General features: G+C 44.4%; 1 protein-coding gene across 1 annotated transcript in view; it reads left to right on the top strand.

Moving 5' to 3' along the window:
* emilin1a (elastin microfibril interfacer 1a) overlaps positions 1-14,535 on the top strand; it is a 28,226-nt gene that overhangs the window by 12,451 nt on the left and 1,240 nt on the right. Inside the window, exons 2-11 of the mRNA XM_005724801.2 lie at positions 5,707-5,823; positions 7,663-7,829; positions 8,155-8,254; positions 8,470-8,578; positions 8,662-8,832; positions 10,913-12,187; positions 12,699-13,113; positions 13,389-13,505; positions 14,274-14,291; positions 14,391-14,525. Coding sequence (XP_005724858.1) covers positions 5,707-5,823; positions 7,663-7,829; positions 8,155-8,254; positions 8,470-8,578; positions 8,662-8,832; positions 10,913-12,187; positions 12,699-13,113; positions 13,389-13,505; positions 14,274-14,291; positions 14,391-14,525 — 2,624 coding nt within the window. The remainder of the gene's footprint in view (positions 1-5,706; positions 5,824-7,662; positions 7,830-8,154; positions 8,255-8,469; positions 8,579-8,661; positions 8,833-10,912; positions 12,188-12,698; positions 13,114-13,388; positions 13,506-14,273; positions 14,292-14,390; positions 14,526-14,535) is intronic.

Consider the following 14,535-nt stretch of genomic DNA (forward strand, 5'->3'; position numbering starts at 1 on the left):
GTTCACTGAAACAAAATGTATTATCCTCATGAAATTTCTCACCCTTCACCTGACATCAAGCATCGAGTCAGCAGGAAACTATGGTTATGATCCACAGAGCTCACTTTCATTAAGCCACTGCTCTACCAAAACAGTGCGCAGGAACACTATAAATAATAATTCAACATCATAGCACACATCAGAGGGAACGTTAGGACGCTCCCTTCAGCCAATCCGAAAAGATGTTAATGAGGGGGAATCACAGGCGGATTTAACAGACGTAACCACTGTTTTTGACCCACTCATACATGTCAGTGATAATCTGTCATCACATTAAGTAAACCGTGGCTGTAGAGTGAGTGGTTTACACATGCACCTAACAGAAGACAGAACAGACACAGGTCAGTTTGTGGCTGCGTGAGGAGGGAAGCTGTGAAAACAAAACTAACAACAGCCTAATCGGTCACGTAGAGCCATGAACGTCTATGAACATCTATTATTGTGGACAGAAAACATAAAGAAGTCCCATTTAAAAAAGAGAGTAACAAATCTTACAGGCTGTTTCCATTTTAAATGAAACTTTAATCCCTGTGTGCTTTAACTTTTCTACTCTCAACAGAAGTTGTTGAAAAGCCTTTTTGTAAGTGTACAGTGAAAAGTAACAGTAACTACTTTAAAGCTCGGGGCGCTGAGCGGGCGGCCACGTGCCGTACGGCTGAGAGCATCCACCCGCCGCCCTTTACCGCATGTCTTCCCCTCGCTCTGCCCCCGCCCTCCTGTCCTTTCTTCACTGTTGGACTGATGTCATGAATTTAAACCAAAATGTTGTCTGAGGTGCTTCTTTAAACATCACCTGGACCTCTTTGCTTTCTGCAAGAGAAAATTATGCTCAACGGTTGTTTTTAACTGTTTTTATTGATTATAATTAAATGAAGTGGATGCTGCTCCACATCGAAAGGAGCCAGCTGAGGTGGTTCGGGCATCTGACAAGGATGCCCCCTGGGCGCCTCCTGGGTGAGGTGTTCCAGGCATGTCCCACCGGGAGGAGGCCCCGGGGCAGACCCAGGACACGCTGGAGAGATTATATCTCTCGGCTGGCCTGGGAACGCCTTGGTGTTCCCCCGAACAAGCTGGAGGAGGTGGCTGGGGAGAGGGAGGTCTGGGCCTCTTTGCTTAGGCTGCTGCCCCCGCGACCCGGCCCCGGACAAAGCGGATGAAGATGGATGGATGGATGAAGTGGATGTCTCAGATTCGCGACCTTGGCATATGTTACGGAGCTGATGGGCTCAGCGTTCGTATGTAACGCACAGGCTTTGGCACCGCGATCAGGTTGATGGGGTATTTGCAAATGTCCTGACCCAGCAAAGTTTCCCGAAGCAGAAACAGTTTTTTCTCCAGAACTTTGGGAAAACCTTTTGGGAAAAAGCTCCAACAATAAGTAAAGTTTTTGAAAATTGACATGTTTAAGGTGTGGATGTGGTTGATTCCATCCATCTGTAGCATATGTTATGTTTCAGATCAACAAACATTAACAGCAGTCTGACAACTAATTAGTTCACTTTCCCATGAAGAGAGGTAATAGGTCATGGGGGTCAGAACATGATAAACTCTTCTTGTCAATGAAACAAGCTCTGGAATGAGGAGGGGGACAGTTTACGGGGTGAGAACGAAGGCTACAGGAGGAGGAAAAAAGGAAAGGAGACGAGTAGCAGATAATAAACAGAGATGGACAGAGAAGCGCTCGGGTGCCAAAACCTGTGTGAGACTGAACAAGACGGTAACACAGAGAGAAAAGTGACAGACGTGAAGACTGACAGACAGACGGATGAAAGGACGAGACAGAAGAGGGACTAAAGCTGCTGACTGACTCCCCAGGATGAAGGAGCTCCTTGTGTTCTCCAAATTTTATCCATAAAACACTTCATAGTTCTGCGTAGATGACTCTGGGAGTGACACTAATTGGCCGTAATGACCACTGGAGAAATAGCCGCAGATGGGGATTGTGGGTAATATGAAAATGATGATAGAAAGTGACTGAAGGACGTCTGTGTCTCAAATCTATCTGCAGCCGTTATCAAGAGAGACATCAGAGGGTCAAGGGCGATAAGGCAGACGAGGACAAACGGAGTAGCCTGCAGACTGTGGGAGTGTGTGGGAGCGTCGTGCTATGAAAGCATGTTTATGGGGACGTTTTTTTGCTGTTTTAACAAATGTTCGACCGTCCACTTCATGGGAATTATTTTAGGATTAATATTTGAGTTGGCGTGAAAAGTATGGATTAAGTTAAAACCTGAACCTGGCATTAGAAAGCTGCTATAATGAGCATTATTTTATCAACATTGGATTTAATTTAGTGTGAAAAGTTCTTTTCAGTTAAGCAGCCAGTGTTATTTGAGCCACAGCGGGCAGCTGTTTCCACTGAAGTCACTGGCAAACAAAGCTAGCCACCAGCTCTTAGGAGCTGCAGTATTATTTTACTATTTTACTTATTTATTTACTTTTAACCTTTTATATTGTGAATATTGTCTATTTTGTTACTTAACTGTCTGTTTATTTTAATCTCTGTGTACAGCGCTTTGTGACGGCCTGTCTATGAAGAGCGCTTAATAAATAAACTTTACTTACTTACAGTCCCCTCAGGGCTCAGTGAAGGAGGGGAAGTACATGACGCGAGTGAATACTTCACCGGGAAACATAACTCTAGATGCATGCTGCTGTTGATCTGTGATTTTGCTCTTTGCAGCCACTTTATGCTTGGTGTTGTGGTTTTCCATGTGTGTACTGTAGGATCAATGAACATCGTGCTTCCTTGAACAGGTGGGAATCGGTGGTTCAGAGGGTTGATCAGAGGGCTACCCTGTCAGCAGTGACACGTGTGTGCACCATATATAGTACACCTTGTTAATATTAGGTCAGATTGGTCTAAGGAGCTTGGAAATAAAAGCGTCTGGACTTCTTTAAGTTGCTTGAAGATGTTTCACCTTCAGTTTGAACTTCTAAGGAGCTTTCCAAGCTCCTTATACTACGATGATGACTGAGAACCTTCACAGACATTAGGTCAGATTCCCTTTAGCGTTCAGAACTACTTTCATTCTCGATGCTATAGATTCAATCAAGTGCTGTAAAGATTCATTGAAGATTCATGTCTATATTGACATGACAGCATCACACAGTTGCTGAGATCCATGATGTGAATGTCTTCTTGCACCAAAGGTGACCCAGTAGGATTGGGATCCGGTGACTGTGGGATTTGAGTGCAGTGAACTCATCATGAAACCAGTTTGAGATGATTGTACCTCTGTTACATGGTCCATTTTCCTGCTGGAAGCAGCCATTAGGAGATGGGTAGGTGTGGTCATAATTGGATGGTTGTTTAAATGAGGCTTAGTTCGTAGTAAGCGGCCCAAAGTGGCATCAAACGCAGTTTTATCACCAGCAGCCTGACGCATTAATAGAAGGAAGGATGGATCCATGCTTTCATGGTTTTTACACCAAATTTGGACTCTGTTTGAATGTTGCAGCAGAAATGCAGACTCATCAGACCAGGCAATGGTTTTCAAATCTTCTTTTTAATGAGCCTGTGCCAGCTGTAGTCTGAGGATCCTGTTCTTAGCTGATAGCAGTGTTCCTTTCTATCAGCTTGAAGTAGTCTAGACACTCTCTCTGACATTAACATTTGATCACAGAAAAATCAGAAAAAGTGTTCATGTGCGACAATCCCAATCAAACCTGTCTGGTTTAGCAGTTTAGCAGTTTAGCAGGTCATGTTGACCATGTCTACGCACCTAAGTGCACTGAGTTGCTGTAGGCTCAAATACAGTGAAACAACCAGAGAGAACACCATGTGGACAGTGAGGTTACTATCATAAACTAACTTCAGCTTTTTGTGTGATTCTTGTGTGAAGTCCACTAAGTAACCCAGTATTAGCACAACCAGCTTGTAGCTTTGGAACATCAAAGTTAACAAAGACAGGAAATATAGTTATGTTTGGAAAAACTGGAAACTGATGTTGCTGATATTTGTTTGCTTAGACGAAGCGACCTGCATCCCCGGGTTAACATTATGTGCTTAACTAGGCTAAACGTTTTCTTACTCTTATATTTTGTTATATATTCTTCCTGTTAAAAGGGAGTTTTTCCTTCCCACTGTTGCCGAAGTGCGTGCTCATAGGGGGTCATATCCCACATAGCAGTCAGGTCTGGCCCGGATCTGGTGTCAAGCTGACACTGCTGGCTGGCTTCTGGCATAGTAAGTGGTATGTCATCCAGATACGAGCCAGGTGTAGATGGCACTGTCTATGTGATGGCATGCCATATCTGGGCCGATTATGGTTTGGGTTATGTGGCCCAGGCTCATAGAAAACAGGTCTGGCCCAGCATCAAGCTGGCACTTCTGAGTGACTGGTGTCATGGCAGAGTGTGTGTCAACCAGATGTGGGCCAGGTCTGGCAATGATGACACTGTTTATTTTCCTATTTTAGGTAGAAGACCCAAATGTCATGTTGCAATACTATACTGCTATGGTAGCTAATGTTTCAAACGCAGGTTTGACAGGTTTGTGAGTGTACACTTTATCCAAAACCCAGTGAGGTTTCACTCATGTTTGCCGCTGGGTGGCTGTAGCTCAGCAAGTAGAGCAGGTCACCTACTGATCGGAAGGTTAGTGGTTCGATCCCTGACTCCTCCAGGATGTCAAGAGTGTGAATGTGCATGAATGTAGTTAGGAAGCACTTAGCTTAGAGCGAGTGTGTGAATGCTGTATGGAGCACTTTGAGTAATCTGTGAGAGTAGAGAAGTGTTATATAAGAATCAGTCCATTCACTGTCTGAGCAGAGTTTCGTCATGTTACTTTTGCACTATTATGTTCCGGCACATGTAGTTATTACATGGGTCGATTAAGGTACACATTAGGCTGACATCTGTTCTGGGCCATCACACATGGGCCAGCAGCATGGGCCAGCAGCAGACACGCTGCTGGCCCATGTGTGGGCCACCTTTGGCAAACCAAATCTGGGCCACCAAAGGGCCGTCATTCTTTGAGGTATGTGGGCCAGATCTGAAATGAATATTTCTTTTATTTTTATATTGTTATCTGTAAGGAAAAACGCAAACAGGCGCTTTCATACTTAAAGCACATTTACAGTGTATCTACCTTCATTGGTTTATGAAGGTATTGCTTCATTTTTTAAAACTGATGTAATGAACTGAAAACTGTTTGCAGAGAAAATCTAATTTACTTTTGCAGTTACTTTCCCTGGTTCACGACTTCTCAGATTTGTGGAAAGAGATCATGCATCTGACAGGCTTTTATAAATGTTATGCTGGGCATTTGTGAATAAATGTAACTCTGTGTTTACTGCAAAGAGATGCAGTATAAATACTGCAGTGAACTTGGTGTGTTGCAGTCATTGTTAAATTCATGTACTTATCATACATGATCTGACTTTTGCACCAATTTTCCTGGAGTGCAGCACAGAACAATAACTGCAAGTCTAAGGTCTGAGATATTAATCTACAAAAACTCCAAACAGTGGAGACTCACATTCAACGTGTGACCAGAGTTTTGATTGTCATTCCTTCCCTGTTTTCTGTGCCAGGGAACGTAGAGCAGAACTGGAGTGAGGGCGAGGTGCTATGTTTGTGTTAACGCCTGACTCGAAACTCTGAGCTAACCGATAGCCATCACACACTCATTCATCTGCCATTTCCTTTTCCCTGCTTCAATAGGAACTGGTGCGCTTATGTGGTGACGCGCACGGTTAGCTGCGTGATGGAGGATGGCGTGGAGACGTACATCAAGCCGGACTACCAGCGCTGTGCCTGGGGACAGTGTCCTCGAGTAGCGTGAGTATCTATGCCTCGTCTCCGTGTTTCCGGATTCTACCCCGAGTTTAGCCTTGCCGTCTTCAAAGCCGCAGGAGTCCTGCACCCTGTATCCATCATTTTGTTCTATTTCCTGTCTGTAGACTTCACTCAGCTCTCTCAATCTTTTGTCTCCCGGGCTTCAACCACGAGGTCAGGAGGGCGCCTGGTTGAAGCTGGGCTTCCACATGATTGCAGCTCCGTACTGGTCTCTGGGTAATCTCAGTGATAAAGTCTCTTTGGTGCAGACGGGTGAATATCTACTATTACAAGTAACGGAGCACATTTACTAGAGATAGGACTCACTAAATGGGTTTTCCAGTCGTGGATGTAATGCTTGGAGAAAACATTAATCGAGCATTGCTGATGTTTTCCCTCCTTTGAAGTTTTCACTGTGTTGTCTAACCCTGGCCTTGCCGCTTGATCCCGATGCCTGCCAGGGGCCTCAGTCTAAACCTGGGCTATGCTAAGAATGAAGCCAACAGGAGTTCCAGGCACCGCAGTCTCGTCTCCTACCCTGCAAAAACAATCTTCTCTTGCTCTCTGTTTCTTCCTTTTATGATTCTCTCACTTTCACTTGCTAACTCTGCCCAGCTCTTGCTCCCATTTCTCCAAGCTCTGTTTTGTTTTTCTTCTACGAGGACCTTTTTTCTCACGCTCACAGAAAAGGGAGCTGGAAGACGAAATCTTTTTTCTGTGTTACCTACAGTAAAGTCACGAAAGGAAAAAAACTTTTGCAGCCGCGGCTTGTTAACATTCCTGTGATGGTAAATCTTTATGGAGTGCTTTGGCCAATTTCTGGTCTATTTATTGCGTTAGGACTGCAAATAAGACCTCTTCAGAAGCAGAGCTGAGTGGCACATTAATGATACGACTCCAGCAAAGCTTTCCAAATAAAACATGCTTTTCTTTTTTTGCAAAGGAATGCTCTAAGAACGAGATTTTGTACTGGCTCAGTGCAGTTCCTTTGGAAAATGGGAATTTAAAGTCCCTGTAATCTCATTCATCATCAGTAGATGATTTGCTGTGATTTTCCTCACATATAATGACCTTTGCACATGAATATCAGTGTACAGCACAATGATGATGTCTCATGCAGGGTTTAGGGGCCGCTGCAGGTCTTTGACTTGGTTACATTGCAAATATTAAATCTTGCAGTGTCATCACCGGGAACAAGTTGGCTGCAGTTTTTGAAGGCAGAAACGTTTGGTGCTGTATTAGTGATCTGTGAGGCTGTACTCAGGCATGGCTGCACCTTGAAACCAAACACAGATGATAGCATGCTGACAGGCTAATACATGTATGCCTATAGATTTTTTTCTAAAATCTATCCTGACTTTTCTACACTCCATACAATGATACCAAAAAAAGAGTAATATAAAGCTAAATCTGGCCATAGAAAATGAAACAATTTTTGAGCCACCCCATATGGAAAAGATAAATATAAATCTTATAAAGTTTGTATCTGTCTTGTGTGAAACTTGTATGAAAAGCATACAAGAGCGAAAACAGATATAAGATCCTTAAAAATTATAAAAATGAAACTTGTATGTTTTGGATACTTCCTAAAAGAATATATGAAAGTACTGAGAAAGTGGCCACGTTCATGACTAAATCATATCAGCCTTATATGAGTCACTATATGAAGTAGGCCACATCTGATGCAAGTCTTTTATAAGTTTATTCTATTTCTCTTCCATATGGGACACTATAAAGACGACCAACACAAACTAAAAACAATCGAGATGAAAGGGTCACGGGGTCGGACGAGTGAAAACACCAATCTGGATGTCGTTTCACAAACTCCTTTTTCATCCTCAGCTATCGGACGTACAGGAGACCGAGATATAAAGTAGCTTACAAGATGGTGACAGAAATGGAGTGGAGGTGTTGCCATGGTTACTCCGGGGAGGACTGCCACAGTGGACCACAGGGGACACCTGAGACTGGTGTCGCGGACACAGGTGGTGGGCAGCGGGGAGGAGAAGGTGAAATTACAAACAAATCATAAAATATTCTTTATCTTCTGAGTTTTGATACCTCAAGAATGAAAGAAGACGTGTGGCCTCTGATAAAGTAAAGGACGACTGCTTCAAATGGTCATAACATTAAAAAAAGAAGCTCAGGCTGCCGTATTATGTGCGTCACACGTACTGAACCTCAGTGAGCTGTGTGTTCCTGCAAAATGGTCCAAATCTGGAAACATGAAAACAGTCAGTATAAGTAGCTGACTGAAAAACATGTCGAGACGTTTAGCAAATAGATTTACAGCATTAAGCAGCACATTTCACACCTTCCTTTCCTTTTGTCCAGGAGACACAGAGAAGATCAGACAGCTGGAGAACACCATTCATGGCCTGACCAAAGACCTCAGCAACATGCAGACCACCATCAATGGCATAAACCAGAGGCTGTACGTCACTGTTGTTTTTAACACACGTGCACGCTTTATTTCATGGACTGAGTTGAGTGTTAGTGAAACGCTGTTTAGTGGAAATAAAGAAACTAAAGTGTTGTTAGGGTCACGCATGGACGGCACACTTTCAATTCCTGTTTATTGCACCTCAGCTTTGGAGTGGATGAAAACTTCTCACACGCGAGGGAATCAAAACTGTTTCTATCTCGTAGGCACGGGCTGACTGGGGCCATTGTCCCTGCAGATTCAGCTCAACCACACATGAAGGAAACCATCAACAGCATCCAGACAAAGCTGGATCATCTCTATAACAGAACACAGGTAACTGCGGCTGTCCAGAAGTCTGCTGTTTGTGCACGCAAGCATGGATGATGCTCATTTCTGTGACTGTTGTGGTCATTTAGGCACATGATCAGACGCTGCTCACGATCAACAACCACCTGGTGAATGGAGGAGGTAATGAACTGGATGGAGCAGACCGAGGAGGAGGTGGAGGTGACCAGCTGAACATCCTAAAGGAAGAGATACTGACAGAGCTGGAGAGGAGGGTGTCTCTGTCCTGCTCTTCCTGTCAGGTAAAGTCCAATATGTCCTCATTCATTATGTCATAATTATATCAATATGGCAACAATCACCATTATTTCCCCACCACCAATAAGACATGAAGGCGTACTTGTGGTTCGTTTACTAGCAGTTCAATGTTCATGCCTTTGCCCCTGTGGGAAGCGATTTCTTCTGCCCAAAGCAGTAAAAGATAATGGCCCCATGCTGCAGCATAAACCGCTGCACAAACAAACAGTAAAAAAGGATTACTGAAGAAAAAGATGAGAAAAGTGCAGCGACAATAAGGAAACAGTTTACCAGCTGCATTACGTTTTTTTGTTGGGATTCAACATAAATCAGATAAAGTGAGTTTTCATTTGCCTCGTGTGCTGTCATGGCTCCCTGTGGGCGTCGACACATAAAGGGCCCCACACTTGCGCCCACCATAGCACAAAGCCACTCCTTTGTTTGTCCCAGGTGCTCCTGCATCGTCAGATCTTCACTCTGAGCACATATGACCTAAAATGCTGCATACAAAGCGTCGTAGCAGGGCGATTGTCTTAGTACACTGGGCAGCTTCTACAATGACACCTACACCTGTTGCGTAAACTAGAGGACGTTATATCGTCTTGCGTCTGTCGCGTATGTACACTCTGCTCTTATTGGCACTCAGCAAATGTATTTACCTCAAAAATGAGAAAAGTTTAGCCTGAGTGCTTTACATACATCATCAGCAGGTTTTTTGCCCATGGTCTCCATGACACTGTTAGTCGCTTCCTGTGTGGAAGCTTCGGACACTTTTGGCTAGCTGTCAGCCCAACCACCCCGTGCTGACTGATACTTGATTTGTATAGCACCTGTTTCAAAACAAGGCTATAAAGCCTTTCGCACAATAGAAAAATAGGTGGAATGACGAAGGTTTGTAAATGTGCTTTTTTATTCAGTATGACACGAAAAGAGTAAATGAGCCCATAAACCAAGCAGGAAAGTGTTTACAGAGGCACAAAGTCATTGACCCACAGGCCTACGTCAGTCTTTTTATAGCCACAGCTGTCGCCACCTGTTGGTCTTCAGATAGAATGCAGGTTTAAGGCACTAACGCATTAGCTTAGCCTCACTTTCTACTGTCTGTGTTTTTGCCAGCTGTGATCTCAGTCAGTAGGACAGGGGTGGGCAACTCCAGGCCTCGAGTGCCGGTGTCCTGCAGGCTTTGGATCTCACCCTGGGTTAACACACCTGAATCAAATGATTAGTTCATTACCAGACCTCTGGAGAACTTCAAGAAATGCTGAGGAGTCATTTAGCCCTTTAAATCAGCTGTGATGGGTCATGGACACATCTAAAACCTCCAGGACATCGGCCCTCGAGGCCTGGAGTTGCCTACCCCTGCAGTAGGATATGATTACACATCCACCTGCAGCTTAGCTGGATGTGCAAATCTGCTGATGGTGAGTTTGTTAGCAGATGACATCATTTAAGAAAAAAGCTAGTTGCAGGATCCAGTCTGGGATTGGATGAAGTAAACAAACATGGTTGCTCAAGACAAAAATATTTATCTTTACTATAGCCTCAGATTGCACTGTATACATAATATATGTAAAAATTCTTTGCAATATTACACAACGAGTGATATTTACAGGGAAACAATATTGAATCAGAACGTCCTTCCTTTTAACGGAGCACTGTAACCTTTGATAAGAAGATGAAAGAGGGGTTTGGTCGTGGAAACCCCACCTCCACCATCCCATACTTGATTTCCTGGCCTGTGTTAAGTAAACAGTGATCCATAAAACAATAAAAATAATAAAACATCAGCACAAACACTTTGTACCAGGGGCTTCGTGGGGTGACTCTCCAGGGCTACGCAGCTTTCCTGTTGGTGTGTAGATGGCTCAGTGCTTTTCTCCTATAGAGTGAAGTAATACAGATGGTATTAGTATAGAGATACAATCACTCCTGCTGAGAAGCAGAACAACAAAGCAAACCTACAGTTCAGGAAAATGTACCTTTGAAACCCTTAGAAATCACAAAAAAATCAAAGTTTCAAGGATGCTGAAAAAATATGAGCCTGACATCATGACGGTTATGTCTCGTATGTCTCGTTATCACCAGGTCGGCGTGGAGGACCTGAGGCGCCAGCAGCAGCAGGACAGGGACCGGATCGCAGCCCTGGAAAAGAGGATCAGCTCCATAGACCAGCACTTGAGGCAAAGCTTGGAAATCTCTCGCAGCGAGACCGAGCGCTCACAGGCCTGCTGCAACACAGTCACCGAGCTGGGAAGGAGGCTGTCTGATGTCGAAGTCCGACTCACCTCCACTGCAAACAAGTGTGACGCTATTAAAGGGCGGCTGGATAAGGAGCTCGGGACGGGTGGAGGAAAGGGAAGAGTGACAGAGGACCGGTTGAACGGCAGGCTAAGAGAACTGGAAAAGAGGATGAATACCACAATGAGGAAGACGGAGCAGAGGTGTACTAACACCGGGAACAACATGAAAGAAACTGTGCAGAGAGACGTCACTCAGCTGCGAAACTCGGTCCTCGTTCAGCTCGATGACCACAGCTACAAGATCGGTAAAGTAGAGCTGGATGTGGCTGTTCTTGCAGACACGGTCAAGGACCACAGTCGACGTTTAAGCAAGCTGGAGAACATCACGACCTTCCTCGACAGACGGCTAACATCGACCACAGACATGTGCAGAGACACCTGCGGGCCGAACGCAAGAGACCGAACAAGTGATGAAACTGTGAAAACTTTAGAGTGGAGGGTTGTGGCCAACCAGGATGAGATCCAAAAGTTTAACACCAAGCTGAACAACCTGTCGGTGTCAGGAGACTCGCTGCTTGAGAGAGTGATTAACTTAACAACTGATGTGAAAAAGATAACAGCTGTGACCGGGAAGGATGGCGAGAACTTCAACAGGATCTTCACTGAAGTGGAAACTTTGGGCCGCGATTTTAAGGAGTGTTTGATATGCAGCACTGTAGAAAAGGACCTGCTCACATTTAAAAACTCCACCACGATCAGCCTCAACAGATGCCAGACGGCACTGACGGATCTGCGGAGAAAAGTCGACTCGGGAGAATCTGTCTGCTCTCAGGTTTGCTCCAACCTCCAGGAGGAGGTGGGACGACTCAGAGAGGACGTGGAGGAGTGCACGGTGCAGTGTAAAACCAACATAAATGATCTAAAGAAACGTCTGGAAGGTCACACTGTACATAGTGGAAAATTAGGAGGGGATCTGAAGTCTATCCAAGGAGAGCTGGCTGAGGTCATGGATACTTTTAGCTCCATTAATGACACTCTGAAGGGCCTGGGAAGGACTGTGCAGACACACGGGCACACGATAACAGATCTGACCCACATTAAGGACAATATCATCGTTGAGGTAAGAATATGTGATGCAGATAATAGCCTAGTTATGCACACATCTGTTTGACATGTGAACCTTTTAAAGCCACTAAAGGCTTTTTCTGCGTTGCATTGTGGAGTGGCTATAAAGTAAGCAATGAACCAAAACAAGGAGGCTATATCAGTGTGACTGTTGGTAGCTTGGATCAGCAGGCATAGCAGCGGAAACTGCCTGGAAAAACAGAAAGAGCAGTGTTGGGCGGGCTGCGCAGTTGTTCAGTTCAAATGCACTGCAAGTCAAGAAAACACCAGCAAACAGAAAATGATGCAAAAGCACACAAAAGAAAACAGAAGTTCAATAAAAAACAAGAGGAATTCATAAAAATTTCCAAATGCATCGTGGTTACCTTTGGAACTGTTTTCATAGAATATTTATACAGTTATGAAAATAGGATATTACAGATATTTGGGTTTTCTGACAGATGATGTGCTGACCGTAGGAGAATAAATTGTCTTTTCATAGTAGAACTTTCAACACTCTTTTCAAGGTGAACAACCTGCAAACGGTCGTGGCAGACCACGTCGCTGACTCAGACACTCGATTCAGCGATCTGGGCAGAGAGATCCAAATAATCAGGAGCAACCATGTGACTGAGATCGGGGAGTGCCGGAGGTCCAGTGACGGCCTAGATCGAAGGCTCTCCAACCTCGAAAAAGTGTCTGGGCGCTTCGACTCGGTTTCTGGAAAGCTGGAGGGCATCAAGGAGGGCTTGGACCGACACATGTCTGGGCTGTGGACCTCTGTTAATGGACTCAATGTCACAGTTACTTCTCAAGGAAATGCTATTGAAAATATCCAGAACGTCCAGCTGCCTCACATCCACTCCAACATACACAGGCTGAACTCTTCAGTGGTCGACTTGGTCAGAGACTTCCACAGATTCAAAACACGGGACTTTAAGGGTGAGTCACAGAGGGCAGATGGCGTGGGATTTGAATGCTGGTCGAGAGATAGTTGCTCCCAACTGAAGGGAGGTACGTTTGGACTGAGGGAAAAATAGATGAAAGAAAGATTCCAGGCAGTTGTCATAAAATGATTTAAATGGTGCTCTCTGCCTAAAAGCTAAGTTTTAGTAAATATGAGAGTAAAGGGCGTGTCCCACGAGTTCTCTTTAAGGATAGTGTTACTGGTACTGGAGTGTTTCCTGGCTGTCTCACCAAACATTGCACTCCTTCAGGTCCACCTGGTCCACCTGGGCTCCGAGGAGAGCAAGGGCCCCGGGGTCCGATGGGACCCGAAGGGAGGATTGGACCTCAGGGCAGAGATGGCGAACAGGGACCAATGGGACCCCCAGGTAAATACTGTAGGCCCAGTGTTGGAACCAGAGTAGTGATCATCTTAGGCCAAAAAGATGGAAGTTAAGCTTAATCAAGCTAGCTAAAGTTAGCTATGTTATTTAAGAATGTGCATTTGTACCGTTAGGATGTGACTCCTGGTAAAACCTTTCACCAAACAGAGGCTTCTTGAACAATCTGTTAACACCGCAGCAGCAAATCATTTTTATTTGGCTGATAATTGGCATTATTCTCAACTAGATGATGAAATTTAGGTTGTTTTCTCTGGGCTTATTTTTTTTTTTTGTGTGTGTATGTGTTTGTTTGTTTGTTTGTTTATATCTCTCTATGGACATACTGCAAATCGATTTCCCATTGGGGACAATAACGTTATCACCATTGAAATCTTAAATCATCACACCAACTAAAATGCAGTAGAATGTGATTTGCTCTAAATTTTCACTCAAAAAAACATAAACTATAGAACTATGAATTTCTAATGCGACCCAGCCATGGGACAAGGCACATGTGTGAGCCGTCTCCCACTGGGACACAAACTTCAGTGCAGAAGAGTAAATTTAGGTCAGAGTAATGACGAATACCATAAACTGACTTCTGCTTCTTACTAGTTTGAATTTACTTTTTATATAAATAAACGTGTATTAACAGACGTATTTGGTGCATCTTTGATGTCTCTTCATTAACATGTTGCATATGTACAATATAAACATGAGGAATGGTATCGCTGGGTCTAACTCGCTCTTGTTGTCTTTCATCTTACTTTCCAGGTCTCAGAGGGGAACAGGGTATGTGGTGTTCTTATCAAACAGCAGATCAAAGTGCGACTAACTCTTTGATCTCGAATCCACGGTAACACCTGCTCTTTGTTTCTGCTCTATCATCAGGTCCTCCAGGCTCCGATGCCCACGTGCCACGCCTTTCCTTCTCTGCCGCCATGACCCGCCCGATGAGGAACACGGGAACCATAGTGTTCAATGAAGTCTTTGTCAATGAAAATAACGCCTACAATCCCAAAACAGGTGAGTTTCA

This window comes from Pundamilia nyererei, unplaced genomic scaffold (genome assembly GCF_000239375.1).
Source record: "Pundamilia nyererei isolate P.nyererei 1_Seehausen unplaced genomic scaffold, PunNye1.0 scaffold00013, whole genome shotgun sequence".
In the NCBI taxonomy this organism is placed as follows: domain Eukaryota; kingdom Metazoa; phylum Chordata; class Actinopteri; order Cichliformes; family Cichlidae; genus Pundamilia; species Pundamilia nyererei.